General features: G+C 55.0%; 1 protein-coding gene across 1 annotated transcript in view; it reads right to left on the bottom strand.

Moving 5' to 3' along the window:
* The window catches only part of OBSCN (obscurin, cytoskeletal calmodulin and titin-interacting RhoGEF), a gene marked incomplete at both ends in the record, with an annotated part of 117,594 nt that overhangs the window by 25,584 nt on the left and 70,637 nt on the right, over positions 1 to 21,373 (bottom strand). The window contains 24 exons of the mRNA XM_080698667.1: positions 3,352 to 3,465; positions 3,915 to 4,092; positions 4,222 to 4,380; positions 4,513 to 4,677; positions 4,774 to 4,890; positions 5,443 to 5,599; positions 6,466 to 6,639; positions 7,098 to 7,180; positions 7,337 to 7,537; positions 8,260 to 8,399; positions 8,542 to 8,664; positions 9,328 to 9,398; positions 9,668 to 9,728; positions 10,169 to 10,387; positions 10,614 to 10,712; positions 10,920 to 10,952; positions 11,631 to 11,828; positions 12,069 to 12,187; positions 12,433 to 12,511; positions 15,719 to 15,997; positions 16,792 to 17,662; positions 18,680 to 19,053; positions 19,867 to 20,145; positions 20,233 to 20,520. Coding sequence (XP_080554793.1) covers positions 3,352 to 3,465; positions 3,915 to 4,092; positions 4,222 to 4,380; positions 4,513 to 4,677; positions 4,774 to 4,890; positions 5,443 to 5,599; positions 6,466 to 6,639; positions 7,098 to 7,180; positions 7,337 to 7,537; positions 8,260 to 8,399; positions 8,542 to 8,664; positions 9,328 to 9,398; positions 9,668 to 9,728; positions 10,169 to 10,387; positions 10,614 to 10,712; positions 10,920 to 10,952; positions 11,631 to 11,828; positions 12,069 to 12,187; positions 12,433 to 12,511; positions 15,719 to 15,997; positions 16,792 to 17,662; positions 18,680 to 19,053; positions 19,867 to 20,145; positions 20,233 to 20,520 — 4,581 coding nt within the window. The remainder of the gene's footprint in view (positions 1 to 3,351; positions 3,466 to 3,914; positions 4,093 to 4,221; positions 4,381 to 4,512; positions 4,678 to 4,773; positions 4,891 to 5,442; positions 5,600 to 6,465; positions 6,640 to 7,097; positions 7,181 to 7,336; positions 7,538 to 8,259; positions 8,400 to 8,541; positions 8,665 to 9,327; positions 9,399 to 9,667; positions 9,729 to 10,168; positions 10,388 to 10,613; positions 10,713 to 10,919; positions 10,953 to 11,630; positions 11,829 to 12,068; positions 12,188 to 12,432; positions 12,512 to 15,718; positions 15,998 to 16,791; positions 17,663 to 18,679; positions 19,054 to 19,866; positions 20,146 to 20,232; positions 20,521 to 21,373) is intronic.

Below are 21,373 nucleotides of genomic sequence, written 5' to 3'. Positions count from 1 at the left end.
CGACTCAGTCCCCATCCAGCCTAAAGCCTGCACAAACCAGTGACCAACACCCCCTCTCCTTCACATCTGGCCCTACCCTGCACTGACCAGCCCTGCAGCTGGATGTGGCAGTCAGGACTGCCCCCAATGCAAAGAAAGCTCATTCATGGTGAGCAGAGGGAACCAACCAACATGCAGGAGACTTCATGAAAGAACTCAGATTTTCAAAGCTCTCTGCATACAGGCCTCTGTCACCACGCTGCCAGATCATACGCTGGAGAGGGACTGTTTGGGTACCACAGCTTTGGCTTTTACATTTGGACTCTGGCCTTTAATGTGTGTGTGAGCCCCACAGGAGAACTGGGCATTCAGCTCAGCAACAGGGTTCACGCTGTCTTCTAGCTCTGCCCGGTGCCCTCAGCACAAATGGCCTCTCTGTGTTTGCCACTTACGCGACTATGGCTGGAATATGCTTCATGTTGAGAGTTGGTAGTAGAGTATGTAAACACAGCCTGGCCCAGCTCCCTGAAATTCTAGGACTCACTGATCACCCAGAAGCAGCAAGGTAACAGGAGAGGTTGGGTTACAAAGCAGTGGCCTTGGATGGCCAAAGTGGCCAGAGGTGGCTGGCTGCTGGCTTCTCAGTCAGTTGAGCCCCAGGATGCTGCTGGTGTGGACATGCTGACTGCAGTAGAGCCTGCTCTGCTACACCAGCTGCTCTGGAAGGCTCTCTGGGGTGCACCAGGTGCCATCCTTCCTGCTAGCCCAGGTTCACGAGGACCCAAATCACTGGCTGTGACAGACCAACAGCTCTGGAAGGGCTCTCTGGGTGCAGTAGGTGCCACCCTTCCTGCTAGTCTTGGATCGCAAGGACCAAAGTAACTTTGTATTTGTGTGGCAGGGTGCCACATGAGCCCGTGGTGCTCTTGGAAGAACCTGGGCCAGAACTTGGCCCTCTCAGGCCCCATGCTACGGCATTCAGTGTCTGATGATGCCCTGCTGGTTGGCACATCAGGAGCACCCCTCTCTGAGCCTCTGACTTGAGTGTTGCCTGGCCCTGGCAGCGGGGGTGGCTGACAAGCCTGATGAGAATCAGGGTCTGCTCCCAAGCTGAGTTCTTCAGAGCTATATGGGCAAAGCCTCAGGTCAATCTTGAGTCCTCTGCCATCCAAAGGAGGCCCAGCACTTTACAGGCTCCCTGGGTACTGGTAACTGTGCCGCAGAATTCTCTGCTTAGTCTCACCAATCAGCCAGCTATGAGTAGGACCAGAGCCAAGAGCTCTGTGCCCTAGGGCTGAGCAGCAAGCCTCAGCACATGCTGCCTTCTAGCCTTCACCACAACAGCAAGTCCTCTGAGCTCATCTCATATGGTTTGAGTGTGTTCTCTGAAGGTCTCATGATGCCAGCCACACCTCTTGGGGCCATTGTGATGCCTGCCTTCTGTGCAGCTGTCTCTGTTCAGTGGAGCCAGTGTCAGTCACAGCAGGTGGCCAGCATGAGCCACACATGTGCCACGCAGAACACCTGCCACTTATCATGAGAGCTACTCTATCAGCTGGTGATCTGCCCCCACCCACCTCCAGGCCCACACATCACATTCTGAATGTGCTGCCCTCACAAAGGAACCCCTCTCTCCTCCAGGTGATTTATGGGGTTAATGGTCAGGATGAAAGGCAGAGGATGGCCCTATCTAGGTGGAAACTCAGGGTTCGGTTCACCACCCTGGCTGAAGGGGAGGGGGCTATGGATAATTCTGACAGTAAGGCTTTACCAGTCTCAACTCTGACTCTCTCAAACCAGAGGCCAGATCTGAGAGGGTTCTGTGGGCAGGCTGAGCAGTGACTCAGGTGGCTGGTCCCAGCTGACCAGCATTGCTATGCACCTTGCAAACTTCCTCCCCGTGGGCCCCGTGGACTCCGGCAGTGCCTGGGCAAGTATGCCAGGTGATGCTGCACTTGGCACGTCAGGGATGTTGACCAGACTTTCTGGGTCTGACTCTCTTTCGGCCAAGGGGAGTCACTACAGGAAATCAAGCATAACACTTATCCTTATGGAACTTGCTTGGCTGGATGGATCTGGACCCTTAGGGTGTATGTGGGGTCAGTTCTGCAGGCTGGCCTCTTGCCGGTGCTCAAGCCACCAAGAACCTTCATTAAATGTAGCATGAATCAAAGTGGATGGGTGTCAGTCAGTGTCAGCTGAGTTATTCAGCAGTCAAGGAAGCAGCATCAACATGGGGAAATGCACCAGGGCTGGCACCTGGCTCCCTAACACACACCCTTGGATGGTCCACACTCCTGCAGGCCAGGTGCTGTGGATGATGGCTCTCATGGGCAGACTGAGGATGCTCATGTAGGCAGAGTTGGAGCAAAGATGCCTCCCCTTCTGGAGACATCCAAGGTGGTAGACATGAAGCCACTGTGCAACCAGGTAACACCTGGCTCTCTCCACACATCAATGAGAGCCACAGCACTATAGAGTGTTGGGAGAATAAATGTTTTCATCTGAGACCTGTGGGTTGTGTCTGCACGCGTATGTGTGATGCAGATATCCGTAGTGCTTGTCTATGTGTGAATGCATAGGTGTGGTAGTTTGTATTTATTTGTATGTATCTGTGTGTAGTAGATATGTATGAATCTGCTCAGGTACCTCAGTAGGCCTTAGTCTGGGTCCTTTTGTTGCAATAACTATAACCCTGGTTACAGCAGCTTCTCTAACTTTTTTTTTTTTTAGTTCTTCTGGTAAATTGCTGAACCTGAAGGTAGTTTTGGGGGCCCCTGAATCTGCAGTTGGTCTCAGAAGTGAAACTGGTCCTGGAGATCCCGATCTTTGCAGCTCCCATCACACAGAGAGTTAAACAGACATGTCGTCAGATCCCAGTCTCCCCACCACTTCCTTCACACAGTTCGTCCTGCTTCTATGGTGGCTCCAGGGTCCAGGGCTGTGCCTACCTCCTTGGTGCCTTCCTTGACACCCAGGCTCTCATGGCCACCTCTCTGCTCCTCCTGCCAGCTCTGGCCCCAGGCTCCTATGGCCTCCTCACTGCTGGCTCAAAGCTCATCACACGTGGCTGCCTCAGGGCCCTATCCTGACCCCTTCGCTCTTGGCCTCTTGGCCTGACAACTCCCTGAGCATCGTCAGCTTTGTAGCAAAGGTTTATCTGTGCACTGTCTGTCCCCACCCTAGGTCATCAGCCCCTCCCCTTGAGCAGGCCTGGACCACCTACTGTCCCTCATGCCCCAGACCCCACTGACCAGACCTCATGATGGTCTTTAGCTCTGCACAGCTGCTTTCCCTCTGGATAACCTTCCTTGTTGCAGGGACCCCTCCCTCTATAGAGAGGCCATGGATGCCCCCGCTCCGGAGCCATACCTTTGTACCAGCTGACAACAGGCTTAGGTGTGCCAGTCACACGGCAGGCCAGCTTGACTGTCTCACCCAGCTCCGCTGTGCAATCAGCAAGTTCCTCTTCGAAATCGGGGGACCCTGTGGACACACAGAGATCAAGTGCACTACAGGCAGGACCCGCAGGTGGCCCTGCCCGCATCTGAGGGTGTGGCCCCTGCCCAGAGCAGAGCGAGTAAGGCAGGCCTGGAGGTGTGGGGCAGACCCCTCGCATTCCTGACACAATCCCAATGGATGCCAGGAGCTCGGGCCCAGGCTGAGGCCCCCACTGAATGGCTCCCTTAGTGCAGGTCAGTCAAATGCCTCACTCAAGGATCACCCGAGAGGACACAGCCATCATGCTCAGCTGGCACTGGCCAAGAAGGGAGCAGAGCCATTTGCCCAAAAAATGGCCCACTCCCTCAGGCCACTGCCATCTGAGCACCCAAGACTCAGAACCAATGGCTCTGGTACAGCTCAGACAGACAGTGAGGGTGAATGAGTTGGGTCCCCATCTTGCTCAGCAGCCAGGGCTCCCAGGGGACACTCACGCCACACGGGCAGGGCCAGGCGCTGCTGGATGCCGTTGATCTCCTTCACCCAGGAGTTCTTGATGATGACCGTGCGCGCCTGCAGCAGGTACTTGCGCACCGAGTCCTCCCGCTCATGCCACACCTCAAAGGCACGGTCGTCCCCCTCCACCTGGTCGTTCAGGTCCACGTTGCTCAGCTGCGAGGGGGAGAGGGCATCAGTAAGACAAGGAACCCGGCAGAGCCACATCCAGGCTACAGGCTTGGAACAGGGGATGAGGAGACCTCAGCACCCTTTGCCCGCCCTGCAGCCCAGGCACCCGCAGACCTTCATCATGTTCCGGAACACATAGCTGAAGGTGTCAGTGCGAGAGTCCCGCCGGGGCTTGCAGATCACCAGGTGGTTCCGAAAGAGGAAGACGTGGCGGTTGTGGCCCTTCCAGGGCATCCGGGCCCCTGGTGCCCCCTCCCACACAATGAAGTGGCCCTGTGGGGGAGGGAGGCCATAGTTGATCTGCAGTTGCCTAGGTCCACCCATGGGTGCTGACCCCATGACCCCTGTCTGTCTGGCACCTGCAAAAGTCACACACGCCTTCCCACTCCACAGCCCTGCCCCAACCTGGCGGATGGGCTCCCCCAAGGCCTCCAGGGTGCCCGGGTAGTTCTCCATCAGGGACACATGCAGCTTGTTCTCAGCTCGCTGGGGCAGGGCTGACACCACCGCATACGCCTGCTCCAGCAGTGCACAGTTCTGCCTGTTCCGGGCCTTGTTGCGGATCAGCTCCTAAGGTGGGAGCCAAGGGTCAGGGCTCTAGACTGCTCACAGCCCATCCCATCCCCAGAAGCCCAGCCTAGAGAGCCGGGAGCAGGACCTGCCCACCTTCAGCAGCGCCTGGTACTTCTGCACCCGCTCTACTGGCTGCTCCAGGTAGTGCTGCAGTGGGGGCAGGGGTGGCTGGGAGGGGTCCCCGGCTGACAGCATCTCCTCAGCATATTTCTGTGGGGACCACAGGGTGGGTTTCAATGCATGTCCCACTCAATAGCCAGAGTCACCTTGAGCCAGAGAATGGGCCCAGGAGGCTCATACACAACCGACACCCTGACACTCTGCCCTGCCCCACCCCAGCATGGCAAGCAGGGCACCTTGTAGAACTCCTGGACAGGAGCTCTGATCATCCCCTGACAACTGAAGGATGGGCCCAGGAGTCTCACACACAGTCTTGTACCCCAGGAAATGGTGAGCATCCCCATCTGATAGGTGGTGAGCAGAAAGCTTGGCACTTTAAGTGGTTGGCCCAATAGCCCAGAGCCACGGAGGGTTCTGGCAGCATTTCTCACTAAGCCAGGGCTTAAGAGGGCCCTGGGCAGACTCTAGGTGGAGGAGAGGGTGCAGGAAGTGAACTTGGGCTGCCGGTGTGGGCCAGCAGGGCTACGCCTTGGATACATTCAGGGAGGTGAACCTTCAGATGGGATCTGAGGGCAAGGGCAGGCACCTAGGCCTGGGAACAGGCAGGGAGGGCCTGCTGAGCCACTGAGCCAAGCAGGGCACCTTGTAGAACTCCTGGACAGGAGTGCTGACCACCACCGACTCGGCCTGCACACGGCCCACCAGGAACTCAAGGTACTTCTCAAAGGCTTCCTGGTTCTTGATGAAGCACATGGCCACATCGTCATCCGTGTCACAGTGCTGCAGCTCCTGCAGGAAGCTGCAGGAGAGGGGGACAAGGTCAGGACCACAATCTACAGCCCAGCCCTGGGCCCTCTCCTCTGGGAGGAGGCAGGTTCCTGCCCAGGGACTGGAGCCTGTAAGGTTGAGTAGGCTGATCTGTGTGTGCAGGCATGTGTATGGGCATGCAAGGAAGTGCACAGGTACATGTATATGTCTCACATGTGTAGAGGTATGCTATGCATGCGTATGTGGGTGTGCACATATATGGAAGATATGCACATTTGGTTGTACATACATGTAGGTGTGCACATATGCATGTATATACAAGTGAGCATAGTATGTGTGCATACTCATATGTGTATAGTATGTGCATGAATGCAGGTATGCACCTGGGTGTACATACATGCCTTGTGACCAGGCAAGAATGCAGCTATGGAAGCCTTCATATGTGTGTGCATGTCTAAGTATTCGTGGTAATCATGTACATGTGTATGGTATACATTTATACATGAGTATGTTTGTGCATGTGTATGTCAAGCACATGTTTGCACGTAAAAGTATGCATAAAAATGTGTGCCATGCACATGGGTGTACACTGTGACAGCTGCTTGTGTATGTCTATATTCACATATGCATGTGTGTGTTCGTATGTGCGTATGGGCCTGTGTACATGCCCATCAGGAGCAGGCACACTGCAGGCCTTCCCACTCATAAGGGACATGTCCATGTTCTTGGGAGAGGATTTGAACAGAAATGTTCTTGGGAGATGTCTTTGGACAGAAACGTGATGCTTCTGTGGGTACCAAGCCATGTGGGTTCTCCCCTTGCTTGGCTCCGTCCTGCAAGGCTTGGCCCAGCAGCCAGCATGTACAGTTCACAGGTGTGCACAGCCCCACCACCCACCTGCTGTGGAAGCAGCTTATGTCCTGCACATTGCGGAAGATGATGCCCTTCTGGCTGGCCACAGCTGGAGGTACGCGAGGGCAGTGGTCCAAGTGCTGTATGTGATGGCTCTGGAGGAACTGCAGTTCACCCACAAAGGCCTGCTCTGAGCTCAGCAGCTCCTGGATAACAGAGCTGGAAGAAGGCAGCCATGAGGGGAGCCCCAACTGCTGGCATGGGGACTGGGAAATGGTCATCAGGCAAAACTTGCTCCCTTGTGGCTTCTTTTCCCTCAGCTGCTAACTGGGCCACCTCCTGCAATCTGTAGCCTGCTTCCAATTTTCAGAAGGGGTGGGTTGGTAGAGAGGGGGCACCATCCTCCATAAGGCTGCCCCTACTAGGAAGTCTCCACCCAGCATGGTCCCAGCCCCTCGAGGCCGAAGGCCAATGAGGCACAGCTACAGAAAGCAGGGGCAGAACTGGGGCTGCTCCACGCTCCTCTGCCTTCACCGTCTCCAAGAGAGGCTCAGAATCAGCGTTCCCGGGCTCTGGAGAGGAAGCAAGCCAGAGCCTCACCAGGCCAGGAGGAGACTCAGCAGCCAGTCTCTAAGTGGTGGCCCAGCAGTGGGAATCTTCAGCCAGCAGATTCTCACCTCAACCGTGTCCTGTACTCGTCTTCAGACACGGCCTCCCCAGGGAATTCGGGGGCCTCTGTGGGTCCCCACTCAGGTGACAGCTGGTGAGAAACAGGTGCCTGTCATAGGTGGGCAAAGCTCTGGCCCTGCTCCGTGGTCAGGCTCAAGTGGGGACCACAGTGCCGGAATCCTCAGGGCCACCAGCCAAACCTTTGGGGGCCTCTGAGCAACCTCCCCTGCTCCAGCCATTCAGATACCTTTAGCCTCTTATCCAGATAGGCAGGCGACACCCACCCCTGCCTGGAGGGGCTGGACTTGGTGGGCTTAGTGCGCACGAGCCAGCGCAAGGGGTGAGCTGAGTCCAGGACCTCCACATACTGGCCCTCCCGAAGTGTGATAGCGTCCTGCTCGGCCCCCAGGGGCAGGTAGTCTGCTGTGACCATGTAGATGTCAAAGATCTGTCAGGGAGGGAGGATACTGAGTTGGAGGAACAGAGAGATCCAGCCAGGCCTGCCTTGCCCTCAATGCCCCCCAAGATCCCAGAGGGGAGGTGATGCCAAGTTGGGGGCGCTAGAGAGGTACATGCAGACCTGCCCAGCCGAGATTCCAAGTTGGGGGGCCTAGAGAGGGGCCAGTCAGTCCCCCAAGATCTCAGAGGTGATGAGATACCAAGTCAGGGAACTAGAGAGGTGCAACCAGGCCTGCCTAGCCCTCAGCAGCAACCCAAGATCCTGGAGGGTGCTGAATTGGGAAGGGGGGCAAAAAGGAGTCAGCCAGGCCTGTGCTGCCCCAGGCCACAGGGCAGGGGTCTCTGGGGTCATTTTGTTCCCACCCACATAGAAATTCAGGAACCCCGGGTGAACACCCCTCACCACCCTCTCACCTTAGAGGTCACTGCAGTGCCCAGGCTCCCTGACTATATCTACTTATACTTAACTGCTTGCTCACATCTCATGGCCGCCCACCCCAAGGCCTAACAGAGTGCTGGTCTATTGGAGGTTTAAATGAATGAACAAAGGGATAAACGAATAATTTCACCAGAAATGAATGGGTTTATCTGCAGGAACCCATGTGGAGACGGCCCTGCTCTCCCTAGCTCCTGCCTCTAGTGCCCAGCTGAGAACTCTCCCCTCCCTCAGTTCAGTGGGCTCTTGCTCCCCAAGGGTCCCCGTCCACCCACCTCTCCACGGGAGTCCCCATCCTCTGACTCTGAGGATGACTCCTGTACGCTGGAGGAGGGCCGTGACCGGCCATGCCGGGGGGAGGCAGATGGCGTCTTGGACTCCTCATCACTGTCGCCTCCAGGCACCTGCAGCTTGGCTGGGTGGGGACAAGAGTGGTGACACTTCCAGAAAGGCTGTCCCCAATTGCCTGTCATCCACTGGGTCTCCAGGGCCCAACAGCAAGGAGCTGGCCTTGCCCCTGCACAAGAGCACTGGGTCCAGGCTCATCAGCCCCTCACCCTGTGTGATCTTGGCCGACACCATCTCTGTGATCTGGGAAGTGAGCTTCTGCAGGAACTCCTCCGTGCCCACCTCGGCAAGGGACAGGTGGCCATGGGCCTCCTCTGCTGACAGGGGCTCTCCTGGGGGAGCAAATGTGGCATTCAGGTGGCCATACACCCCTCAGATGTGCACTGAGCCTTCCCTGGGCTGTGGCCCATCCGTGGTTCTGGGGCTGATAGCAAGCACAGGAAGACAGGCTTTTCCCATGGGGTGCTGGCACCTGGCAAGGAGACCATACAACTCAGAACCAGAAGGCAGGGCACTGGTGAGGGCTGGAAGGTAGAGTCACGCTGGCTTAGGACATTTGCGCCAAGGTGTGCGTGACCTGGGGCCAGATAAGAGGGATCAGGCCTGGGCAGAGTAGACAGCTGGTGGCCAGAGCACGAGAACACTGCTGAGGGGTGGCAGGGGCCACACAGTTGCAGGTAGGAGCCTAGGACGGGGCCAGTCAGTGGTCTGGCCTACAGGATGAGGTGGAGCCATACAGCTGAGGCAAGTCTGTGCCTCCATTCTCCACCATGCAGCCTGCTGGACAGGAGTTCTGAGCCCAGGCAAGGAAGTCCCTGGGCCCCTCATAGGATCCTAGAACCAATCCACGAGAGGGCAGGGACCCCTGGCCCAAAGCTGAGCAGTGACTGGGTGAAGCCTGGGCCCACATGGTGCAAGAGGACCCTCTGGGCCTCTACTATAGGCAACCCCCTCCACCCCCACCCTATGAGGCCCCAGAGCACCCCTTCCTGTACCTTTCCTCTGCCCGGCAAGGTCAGCAAAACCCACAGATTCCGACACCTGTGCTGAGATGGCTTGGGTGGTCCTGCAGGGGAAGGGGATCCTAAGAGGCCTGGGTGGATCCCACCACCCTGTGCCCTTGGGCAGTAACTCCTCACAGAAGGAGGGTATGGGGATAATGGGCCAGGATATCACACTTGGGGCTCCACACCGGAAAGGTCCAGGGAAACCTCAGTTTACAACATGGGGCCCGAAGCTCAGAGAGGAAAGAGGAAAGGAGCTGGCTCTAGCCACACAGCTACTCCCAGCCCCAGTCCTGGCCCAGGGAGCCTGCAGAGGCAGCCCTGCACTCACCCCTGCAGAAAGGTGGAAATGAGAGCCTCTTTCACTTTCTCCTGCTCTTCCTTCTTGGGCACTGTCAGAAGAGCCAGACGAGTCATCAGGACAAAGTCCAGGACCCTGCTATGTCAGATCCTGGGCTGGATCCCCACCCGGGAGCTCTGGGCCACTTGTGAGGGCCCTGGACTCACTGTCCCTCTGGAGCCCTGGCCAGAGGCTGTGCCTGAGCCCATCTCCCTTTCCCTCTCAGCCTGTGGTCACCAAGTGGTGGTGGAGGAGAACAGGAGTCTGCCCTTGAACCAGCAGCCTTCAGAGGGATTGAGCAAGGCTCAGGAGAGAGGCTGGCGGCTGAGGCTGCACACCCACCAGCCTGCACCAGGGGCCCAAACTGTACTGATGGAGGAGGAACTGCGGGAGGTGCCTGCCCAGATGGCAATGAAGGGCAGCATGCTTCAAGAAGCCTCTGGCACTGCCCAGCACCCAGGCCACTCTTGCTGCCCCGCCCACCCCACTCACGGCCTGAAACGTGCAGGCTGGCGGAGCAGAGGGCCTGGCCAGCGGCGTTACTGGCGATGCACGTGTATGTGCCCTGGTGCTGCCGGCCCACGTCCAGCAAAACCAGGCTGTGCTGCTGAGCAGAGCTGGCCACCATGTAGCCCGGGGTGTCAGGGCCGATCCACAGCACCCCCTTCTCAGTTTCCTCCTTGAGCCAGTGCACAGTGGGGGCCGGATGTCCTGCAGGTGGGAGGAAGCACAGGAGGTACACCCCTACCAGGAACAGGGCCCTTCTCTGCCAGACAGGGCCCAATTCCCACTCCTAGGGCAGGGCCCACCCACCAGGACACGTCCATCCCTGCCAGGAATGAGGCTTTGGAGGTGAGCACTCTCTCTGAGCCTCCCTGGGTGATGTGGGAGCCATTTGGGGTGGATGTTTGTTCCTATTGGCTAGAGATCACCCTACCTTCTACCTTCACTGAGAAAGTGATGCTGGAGCCTCTCTTCACCTTCTTGGAAGTAAACCTCTCTAGGATCCGGGGTGGCACCAGTTGCTCATGCACATCTGAAGGATAAGGACAGCACTGGGGACCCCCTGGGAGCCCTCACCTCCCGTATCCCACTTCCCCCACACCTGAGAGACCCCCGGGAAGCCAGGCAGCCTGTGTCACCCCTCTGACAGGTGGCATCTGTGGACCCTTCCACTGTCACAGGCCCTGGTGGTAGTGTCCACAGGCCGTCCACCCTCTCTGCTCACCTGGGACCATCTCACCTGATTCTGTCTTCTCTTCTGGTTCATCAGGGCCTGAAAGGCACAGTGGAAGTCAGACACCAGCATACACCACCTCTTCCTGGCCCATAAGTGGTGCTGTGCTAGTTCTATCAAGTGGGGTCCTGGAGGTGGTCTTCCCCATGGGCAAATGTCCCCAACCCTGGCCTGACACCTCAGCTGGGAGTCGTTGAGCTCACACACTCAGATAGGATAGAGAGCCCACTGGCCACATGGACCAGACACTGTGTGATGCCCACTGGCCCCTCTTGTCCCTGCCAAGAAGCCTGTGCCTCACCCTATAACTGATGCCTGGGCTTCTGAGCCCCCAGAGATGTAGAAGACAGCTGCAGCAGTGCTAGCCCCTAGCAGGACAGGTTTGGGGCAAGCCTGGAGCTAACTTTCAATGCCCAGGACATTTTTGGAAAATAAGGAAACGTGGACTTTTCTTGCCAAAGCTACCAATAGCTTCTTGCTCTATGCAGATCTATCAGGAACCCAATGGTTTTATGCTTCCCTGGGTCCCCTTCTGGTGAGCCTGATCATTATTCAGGACAGAGGCTCCCGAAGTCCACTATAGCACCTGCCCTCAGAGGCCATCTGGCCACCATGCTGCTGTATATAGGGACCATGACCACTGGCCCAGGTCTGATGGGCAGGGTATGCAGGACACTGTTCAAAGTCTGCATTCTGCTGGTCCCTTGAAACACCCACCTCGCACCAGCAACTGGGCAGATGAGTAAGCGGCACCCACGGTGTTGCTGATATAGGCCGAGTACTGGCCGGCGTCCTCCCGGGTGACTGAGACAATCTCCAAGGTGTGCAGGGTCTTCTTGTCAACCATGCGGATGTGGGCAGAGGCAGTCAGGGGCTGGCCGTCTTTGAACCAATACAGTCTGGGGACTGGGTAGCCTGGGGCCGCAGAGGGGAGTGGTCAGTACAGGACCATGACTCAGTGTGTTCTTCACTCTCCAGGTGGGAGATGGATGAAGGCCCAGAGAAGAGGTCGCCCACAGGGACAGGGTATCTGCCTTCTGCATCCCAGCAACTCGTGACCTCCTGACTTCTTGGCCAGGCTGATTTCAACTGTGTCTGAAGGCAATAGAGCCCCTGCCTCCATCCCAACATGGCACCCCCCGTCCCAGCCCTCACCTTTCACCTTGAGCTGAAACTTGGCCAGGCGTGTACCAGGGGCCACCTGGAGGTCCTTCAGCTCCTCCACCACCTGGGGCAGCTGCCCCTCATCTGACTCGGTTCCCTCTTGCTCCCGGCTGGCAAGAAGGACAAATAAGAGGGCAGCCCTAAAGTGGCCAGTTAGAGGCCCAAGGTTGGAGGAGCCCAGTGGCAAACATAAGATATAGATTGAGATTCCCTATCTGCTAAACAGAAGGACAGAGACCACCAGGGCCTGCTCTAAGACACCAGCATCTGGACTGGCAGCCCAAGCCCCACTGATTGACACCCTCCCCCAGGCCCTGGGGCTGGGCCTGCTGGGCTCTGCCTCGGGCATCCCCACCTGGACAGGTATCCCTGGGCACTGAGGTATGATGAGGTCTCCGTGGCGTCAGCTGCAGTGTCATAGTCTGTGCTCGTCACTGGGGAAGGAAGGGATGCCGCCTGTCACCCATTGTGGCTCTGCACTGGACCCAGGCCACAGAGGTGCAAGGAGCCAACTGTACCCCAGATGTCACAGGGGAGTAGCTACACAGTGTCCTCCCCGCTCCCTCCTGGAATGCTTCCGGGCCTGTACTTCCAGGCCAGTAACTGTCTACAAGTCTCTTGGACCCAACAAATTATAAATGTCATATGATTCAGAATCTTTATAAATAGCAGAGAGAGATGGTGGTAAAACCACCTAGTTCCAACCCCTAATGGCATAAGGGTTTGGAGAGAGAGAGGCTCGCAAGCAGCAGTTGGGAACTTGGATTTCTAGCCAAAGGGACTGGATTTACCCACTGCTGTGGATGAATGTTTGTGCCGCCCAGCTTGCATATGTTAAAATATAAACTCCAGTGGGATGGACTCTGGAGGTAGGGCCTTGGGGGTGATGAGGTCAGGATAGGAGCTTTCTGAGTGGGACCAGTGCCTACTTAACTTTTTGAACACACAAAGTATGGATCTAATGTCTTTTTGATGTCCTCCTCTGCCAGTTCTAAGTCCTAGGTTGATTTTGATTAATTGATTAAACTATTCTCCATATCATGTGTGTTTTCCTGCCTCTTTGCATGTAGATAAGTCTGGGGTTGGATGCTGGATGCTGTGGCTTTTACTCTATGTGGAGCTGGACATTTTGTATTTCTATAGACAAAATGTATTTGTAAAGACCTTGACCACACTGGATCCCTGATCTCAGACTTCAAGCCTCCAAAACAGTAAAAAAAAAAAAAAAAAAAAAAAACAAGTTCTATTGTTTAGAAGCCACCCAATGCATGGAATTTTTATTATATCAGCCTGAACTAAGATACCCTCTCGCTCGAAACAACTGGAAACAAAAGGGGGGGGAGGGAGAGATTAGTGAGCCTCATATATGTGTAATCAAAATTCTCAAATGATGCAAAATACTTGGGGAAATAATGGCCACAGAAAATCCAAACTCAAGGAAAACTATAAATTCAAAGTTCCAAGAAGCGCAACAAACTCTAAACACAGGAACATGAAGAAAAGGACAGCAAAGAACATTGCACTTAAATTGCTGGTATCGGGAATAAAAAAGAAACCCTAAAAACATATCCAGAGACCCCTTCTACAGAAATCAACAAGCTGAGTCTAAAATTCATACAAAATTACAGGGAACCCAGTAAAAGGCAAAACAATCTAAAACAGGGTTGAGGATGGAAAAATGATCTTAAAGAATAAAGTTGGAGCCAGGCGTGGTAGGGCACGCTTGTAATCCCCGTGCTTGGGAGGCTGAGACGGGAGGATTGCACAGGTTCAAAGCCAGCCTCAGCTAATTAGTGAGGCTTTCAGCAACTTACCCTGTTTCCAAATAAAATATGAAATAGGTCTGAAAGTATAGCCCGGAGGTAGAAAGCCCCTGGGTTCCACCCCCAGTACCACCAAAAAAAAAAAAAAAAAAAAAAAAAAAAAAAAAAAAAAGAACAAAGTTGAAGAATGTTAGAACCCATTACAAACTACAGTAAGCAAGAAGTGTGGTGCTGGCAAAATAATATACACGGAGATCAATGGGACAGAATTTAGATTCATGAGTAAATTGTATACACTTGGGGAAAATTAATTGTTTGCAAGATTCCTAAGACAATTAAGTAGAGGAAATAATCTTTTCAACAAAGAGTGCTGAGACAACTAGATATCCACATGGAAAGAATGAATGTGGGCTTTTACCTCACACCAAATACAAAAAGTAACTTCAAGTGGATCAAAGGCCTAAATGTAAGAGCTACTAAAAATCCTGAGAAGAAAGCATAGGTTTAAATCTTTGTAACCTTGGGTTAGGCAACGCTTTCTTAAACAAGACAATAGCAAAAACAATAAGTAAATACATTGAACTTCATCACAATTAAAAACTTATGCCTTGAAGAATACCATCAAGAAAGAAAAAAGTCAACCCACAGAATTAGAAAATATTTGAAGATCACATATCTGATAAGGGTCTAATATCAAGAATATGTAAAGAACTCTTACCAAGCAAAAATAGAAAGACAATCTAATTTAAAATAGGCAAAGGATTTGAATAGACATTTGTACAGGAAAAATCTGTTTTTCCTTCTTCTCTCATACCAACCAATCAACAGAGAAGACTTCTGTGATCCCTAAAGGTGTGGGAATTTTCCCCCACCAGTGAGCAAGAGATTGTGCAGCGGTGGACACCAGCCGAGTGTCCTCTAACTCAACTCAGTTCTGACATTGCCTGGAGACAGCAGCAGATCCCATAGGCTGAGAGCTCAGTTCCCAAGACAGCACCCACTTCAGACGCCAGTGGCAAGCCCAAGCTCAGGCTGCCTCACCTGTGCACTGACCAACCAGGTGTAAAGCAGGGCTCTCGGGACCTCTCCTGGGGCTGGATTAGCTCACTTGAGCAGCTCACACCACTTAGGGGAAGGGCCTTGCTTATTATTCCTGAACTACTGTACTGGAGCCAGCTCAGGGACAGTCTGACAAAAGCAGTACCAGGTGTGCATGGGTTCCTCCTCCCAGCACCTCCATGTCTCCTTCAACCATCCACTCCTAGAAACCCACAGCTTATGGGCTTTTATGGAGGCTCCATTGGGTATTCATCCCCAGAGGAAAGGAGATGGGCCTGAAAGTTTCTGGCTTCTCATCAAGGCCTAGTTTTCTTGGCCATCAGCCCTATGTTGATACTACCAGGGAACCCTCAGAGAGTTACTTCATTGCTTCATTAGAACAAGAGATGCTCCTAGCACTCAGAAAACTCCAGGGAATTTATGAGTGTTGTGTCAGGAATTGAGGGCAAAGACAAAATATATATTCCTTGTGGTCCACAGTGCCATTAAACACCGAGCTTCTCCCAAGGGCTTTGTAGTCAAGCCTTGTGGAGGTGGCCTAAGAGGAGCCACGTGGGAGCAGATGGGGTGAGCCAGGCTCACTCTTCCTGCCCAGCTGCCCCCACTTCCTCTCCTGAGCTTTACAGGCCTCCCCCAGCCTGGAGACCCTCTATCCCTCCACCTTACGACCTCCAGAAGGGTGCTATGGTCTTGCCCTGGCTTCCAGAAAAGACTTTGCCAGGCACAAAATGTCTAGGCTCCAAATCCTGCTTAGCTCAAAACAGCACCTTCTGGAAACTCAGCACATGTCCAGGAGATACTCAAAACAGCAGCACTTACGATCCACACGGAGCTCGGCCTTGGTGGAGGAGACGCCCACGCTGTTCTCAGCCAGGCAGCGGTAGACGCCCATGTCGGCTAGCACCACGGCCGTGATGATGAGCTGGTGGCCTCCCTGTTGGTCCTCGTTGATCATGTAGTGGTCATCCTCCTCCAGCAGCTTCCCATCCTTGAACCAGCGCACGCTGGGCACGGGCTGGCCTGTCACCACGCAGTCAAAGCTCACTGGATATCCATCCTGTACTTCTTGGTTCTGCAGCTCTGTCAGGAACACGGGGGCTGGGACAGATAGGGGGTGTACTGCAAGTTAGCCTTGCGTGTGCTGATCATGCTGGCTGCTGGGTATACTATACAAGTCGCCACCAGACAGGTGGCTTGACTCGTGTGACCTGCACAGCAACTGTTCATGTGGGAACCTTAAAAGCCCTGAAGCTTGTCTGCTAAGCTTCTTTCTCTTCCCCCTTCTTTAAGAATTCTCTTTGTTCCCAAGCTAGCAGGAGGCAGGAGGGGTGGAGAACTGGACAGGGATAGGAAAATAAAAAGTTGAAGATGAAGGCTTGTGTGTGTTGGGGGCCCAGCAAGAGTAGGCAAAGGATTTTAAGTGTGGGACTGTTTGAAACCAGAGAGGAATCGCAAGACATGCTATGGGTGATTAATTACAGCCTCCTTAGTGTTCCTACAGAGGTACAAGTAAACGCTGAAATAGCTTTTAGTTATTTTTGGTTGCAGAAATGGAAAGTGTTGTGCAGGGTAAATCACAATTATCCCTTTATTTTATATAGGTTATATCTCAAATTCTCACTAAGATAAAAAGCCCCCAAAAGTAAGTACTCACATTCCCCTTTTTTAGATGTGAAAACTGAGGCTCAGGAGGCTAAGTAGCTTCCCCAAACACACAGCTAGTAAGAGCAGTGCCAGGGGGGTCCGATCAGCTCTGTTTAACCTCACAGTCACTCAGTAGGTTGCACCTGCACAGAGCGCTCAGTGCAGGCAACCCCAGAGCTTTCCACAGATGCCAGCACCCCAGCCCACTCCTCCACCCGCCTCTGGGGCCCAGCTCCTGACTGACTCACCAGCGCCAGACGTCAGCAGGCTGGGCACGGGCTTCGGAGGCACTGCCAGAGCGGGGGCCACCTTGCTGATGCGCATCTCCACTCCCCGGGGCCCCTGCTCCACGAGGCTAATCTCCACCCCAATGCCCATGGTGGCAAACATGTCTCTGAAGCAGGTGACTGCCTGGCGGGCTTCAGCGAGCGCCTCAAAACGGATGCAAACGAAATGCTCATCCTCGTGGTAGGTCTGCCAGTCGGCTGGCTGCTCTGGCTCTGCCACACCCTCGTCCGCACTGAGGAACAGCTCTTCATCAGAAACCTCAGCTGGGCCCTTGGTGCGGAAGAGCCGGTGCAGGCGCCGGGCGGCCCGGCGGAAGGCGTCGTCCAGCTCGCCCCCAGAGGAGCTCTCAGCCTCACTTTCTGTCCCGCTGACCACCACACAGGCACTGTGACTCACGCGGCCAAATTTGTTGCTCACCTGGCAGGTGTAGCGACCCGTGTCGGCGCGGCCCAGGCCAGTGACCAGCAGGGAGCAGGTGCCATCCCCCAGCTGGTCGATGTGGTGGTGTCGCCCGTCAGCCAACTCCACGCCATCTTTTAGCCAGCATGCCCGCACATCAGCTTTGCTGGCCACTACACATTCCAGCCGCAGGACATCCCCCACCTGTGCCTCAGTGTCCCCAAATGTGCGGGAGAACACGGGCCCCTCTTGCTGCCTCATCTCTTTCCGGACCTTGTAGCCCTTAAAGGCAGCCTGGATCTTTATGGCTGCCTTGTCCATGGAGGGATCGCCCAGGTCCTCAGCACTCAGGCCTCCCTGCAGGGGGTGTACTGCGGCTGTCTGCTCTCGTTGCTTCCATGGCTCCACAGAGGGGGGTGCTGGGGCCCCAACCTATGGGCACAGAACACAGTGTCCTGGTATGATAGGGAAACTAAGGTAGGGGTGCACAGAGTCAAAGCCCCAGTGCCAGGTCTCATGCCAGCTCTCCACTCTGCCTTCTGCCCACTGGCAACCATGCTGGCTGTGTTGGCTGCTGGTCCCCATTGCCAACAAAAGCAAGACTACCTCCTGGAAGTCACTTTATAATCTCCCAACATGGTTGTGAGGAGCACCAGAGAGGCATGTTACAGCTCTTCAAACAGTTCAAACAGCTAGATGAGTGTGTGAATGGGTGGTTGAATGGATAAATGGGTGGATGGGAAATGGGTAGATAGATGAATGGATGGTTGGTTGGGACAATGGATGGTAGATAGATGGGTGGATGGATGGGTAGATGGGTAAATGGGTGGACAAACAGGTTGATAATAAATGGATGAACAGATAAACAAGTATAAAATGATGGATAGATGAATAGATGGCAAATAGATGATGGTTGAAGAATGCATGGCAGATGAATATATGGGTGAAAGGATGGATAGGTGGATGGACAATGGATGGTTGTATGGGTGAATGAATGGGTAAAATGTTGACAGATAAATGGGTGAACTGGTAAACAGGTATAGAAGTAGATGGATAGTAGATGGATAGATAAATAGATGAGGGATAGGTCAGTAAACAGGTTGATGAGTAAGTCATTAAGCAGGTGAACAGGTGCAGGAGTGATGGATGAGAGATGAATAAATAAAAAGATCATGGATAATGAAAGGGATGGTGTATGGATATAGGGTGGGCAGAGGGAAGGATAGTAGATGGAAAGGTAGATGAAAAATTGAAGGATGGTGGGTAGATAATGAATAGATGGGTAGATGAATGGTGGGTGGACCACCGAGTAGAATGGAAAGATGGATATGTGGATGGATGGTTGGATAAGTTGATGGAAAAAAGGATGTACAAGGGGTGGAGGTGGATGGATGGCAAAGGGTTGAGACACTCAGGCCCCCCTCTTCTCAGCTCAAGCAGGATACTCACCTTGCTGGCCAGGGGTGAGACTCCAGGCCTCTCAGCCTTCTTGAGGTAGGTAACTAGGGAAGGGGTGCCCGACCGGGACTCATCATCAGAACTGGTATGTGAGAAGTCAGCCTCTCCAGTGCGTGCCAGCTCATCAGCTGTGGAGTAGTCTTCAGAGAGGTCAGGGGCCACCTCCTCCACCTCCTGCTGCAAGCGCTGCAGGCGCCCATCCTCCTCTGGCAGCTCACTGATGGAGTCCAGTGTGGGCTCACGGCTCATGCGGCGCTTCCGAGCCAGGGCTTCCCACAGCAGGTGCAGGTCACCCTCCTGGGCCGCCTCAGGGGGCAGGCTGGGCTGTGTGGGGGCCTCGTCGCCAGAGCCAGGAGTCAGCACCACTGAGGAGGGCAGGAGGCTGGTCAATGGGCTGGGACAGAGCTGAGACACCCCCCCCCCCAAACCTACCTCGGCTGCAACCTGTATTTGGCCTGGGCTGTGGCTTCACTAGACCTCTACTCCTGACTTGGCACCGGATACTTTTACCAGATCCTAGAAGCTCTGGGCCTCAGCCCTCCCTATGTTCTCTCCCTCCTCAGTCCAGCTCCTGCACAGGGCATGTGGTGACCAGAACAGAAAACAGCTCTGCAATTCAACTGGGGTTATTTCAGCATGATTGCTTGCCCTGCTTCTGGGATAGGAAGCCTAGATTCATGGGACATTAGCTTAGGAAGGAGAGATGCCCACACAGACCGACACTGAGTCAGGGACAGAGAACAGGGAAGGGACTCTGTTCAGTACTGGCTCAGAACACAGAGGGGGCTCAGCACAGAGAACACTCCAAGTGGAGGAACGACAGAGCACGTTTGTCAGGGACCTAGTAAGAGTGGTTTGGACTCAAAGTGTAGAGAGAAATCCAAGTAAGAGGTGCTCAGAGTTCTGGGTGGGGCTCAGAGTATGAGGGGTACCTTAAGATGGGGAGGAGAGCATAAGGGATCAGAGCACAGCAAGGACTCAGCTTAGGGGCTCAGCATGCCAGGCACCCAAGGACTTAGGGGATCCAGCACTCTGAAACAAAGGGCTACATCCGACTCAGGGAGAGGGAGGCTGGTTAAGCATCAACAAGAGTCTCATCTGAGAGCTGGTGAGGATGGAGGTAAGGCCAGCCTCCACACCACAACCCAGGCCCTCTCACCCCAGAACCCTGGACTCACCCTGGAATGTGGCAGCCTTGGTGGAGGCTAGGCTCTGGGCAGGGCCGCAGCGGTACTCGCCCTGGTCTTCTGGCCTGAAACCCCTGATCACCAGCGTCTGCCGCCGACCCTGAGAGAGGACCTCGAAGTGCCCACTGGGCTGGATGCGCTCCATGCCCTTGTGCCACACCACCTCGCCAGCCCCAGCTGCCACCTCCCACTCCAGGCAGACATCCTCGCCAGCCACCACCTGTCGGCTCTCAGTAGTTGGGGGCTGGGAAGGAACAGGCTCCGACGGCTCTGCTGTGAACCAAGGACAGGCTATATCAGCCAAGGGTCCAGGCCTCACCCTGAGAGTATTCTCCAAGACCACAGGTGGCTACTTACCTAGCTTGACCATCTGGGGCAGGTGCACAGGCTCCCCAGCACCCGCCGGGCCCACAGCTGCCACTCGGAAGCGGTAGGTCTCCCCAGCGACCAGTCCATCCACCACGCACTCAGGCCCTGGGACCAGCTCATGGCACAAACGCCACTGGCCTGTGGACCCCTCTTTCATCTCCACCCGATAGCCAGTTAGACCGCCACCACCATCGCTGGTGGGAGCCACCCAGGACAGTGTCACGGAGGAGTCACTGCGACCCACCACCTCAGCATCCTCAGGAGGATCCGGGAGACCTGCAGAGAAGGGGGCAGGTCAGAGCACCCCAGAGACTCAGAGCCCCGCCCTGGCTCTGGGTCTGATACTGGATGGGGTGTGGGTGCTAAGGCCGACCACCTCCCTCTTGTCTCAGAGATGAGTCCAGAGCCCACTCAGGATAGGGTCCACCGAGCATCCCTAGTAGCATGTGGACTGGAGCCCACATCTCCCTTGCTCATCCTTCCAGGGCTGAGCTTCAATCTGCACTCGCCACAGAGAAGGATGAGATAGGGCAGAATCTCTGGAGGCCCTGGCTTCAGGGATTAGCCAGAGCTGGACAGACACCTTTGGTCAATAGCAGCTCAGGGACTTTGGTGACCAGGCCCACATGCCTGTAGTAGGAGATACCCAAAGGGTAGGGGATCATGCTTAGACTCCCAGGGTCAGATGGATCCACAAAGGAACCAGCAATGAAGGTCACCAAATGCAAGGGGAAGGGTGTGTGCCCAAGACCCAACCTGCAGGGAAGGGGCCTCGGCCAACCACCCACCCAGCACAGAGAGCCGTGCCGTGGCCACAGCGTCACGGGCCGCAAAGGTGACCTCCCCAGCATGGTGTAGCTGGGCACTGTGCAGCAGTAGGGCATGGTGGCTGCCGTCGGCGGTAACTGTCCAGTCAGGGTCCTCAGGCTGCACCGCAGCCCCATTGATGTACCAGGTCGCCTCACCCACTGTCACCTCCTCGCTGAGCGTGCAGGTAAAGCGAGCCTGAGTGCCAGCTCGCACGGAAGCATCCTTAGGGGGCTCAAGGACCTCCAAGCGCCAGCCTGCAGGAGTGCAGTGGGCAAGTGAATGCAGGGAAGGGGATCCGGAGGAAGAGGAAACTCCATGC

Source organism: Muscardinus avellanarius, assembly GCF_963383645.1.
Source record: "Muscardinus avellanarius genome assembly, chromosome: 7".
Taxonomy (NCBI): Eukaryota; Metazoa; Chordata; class Mammalia; order Rodentia; family Gliridae; genus Muscardinus; species Muscardinus avellanarius.
Note: the sequence above shows the minus strand (reverse complement) of the source record. Positions and strands in the feature narration are given on the sequence as shown.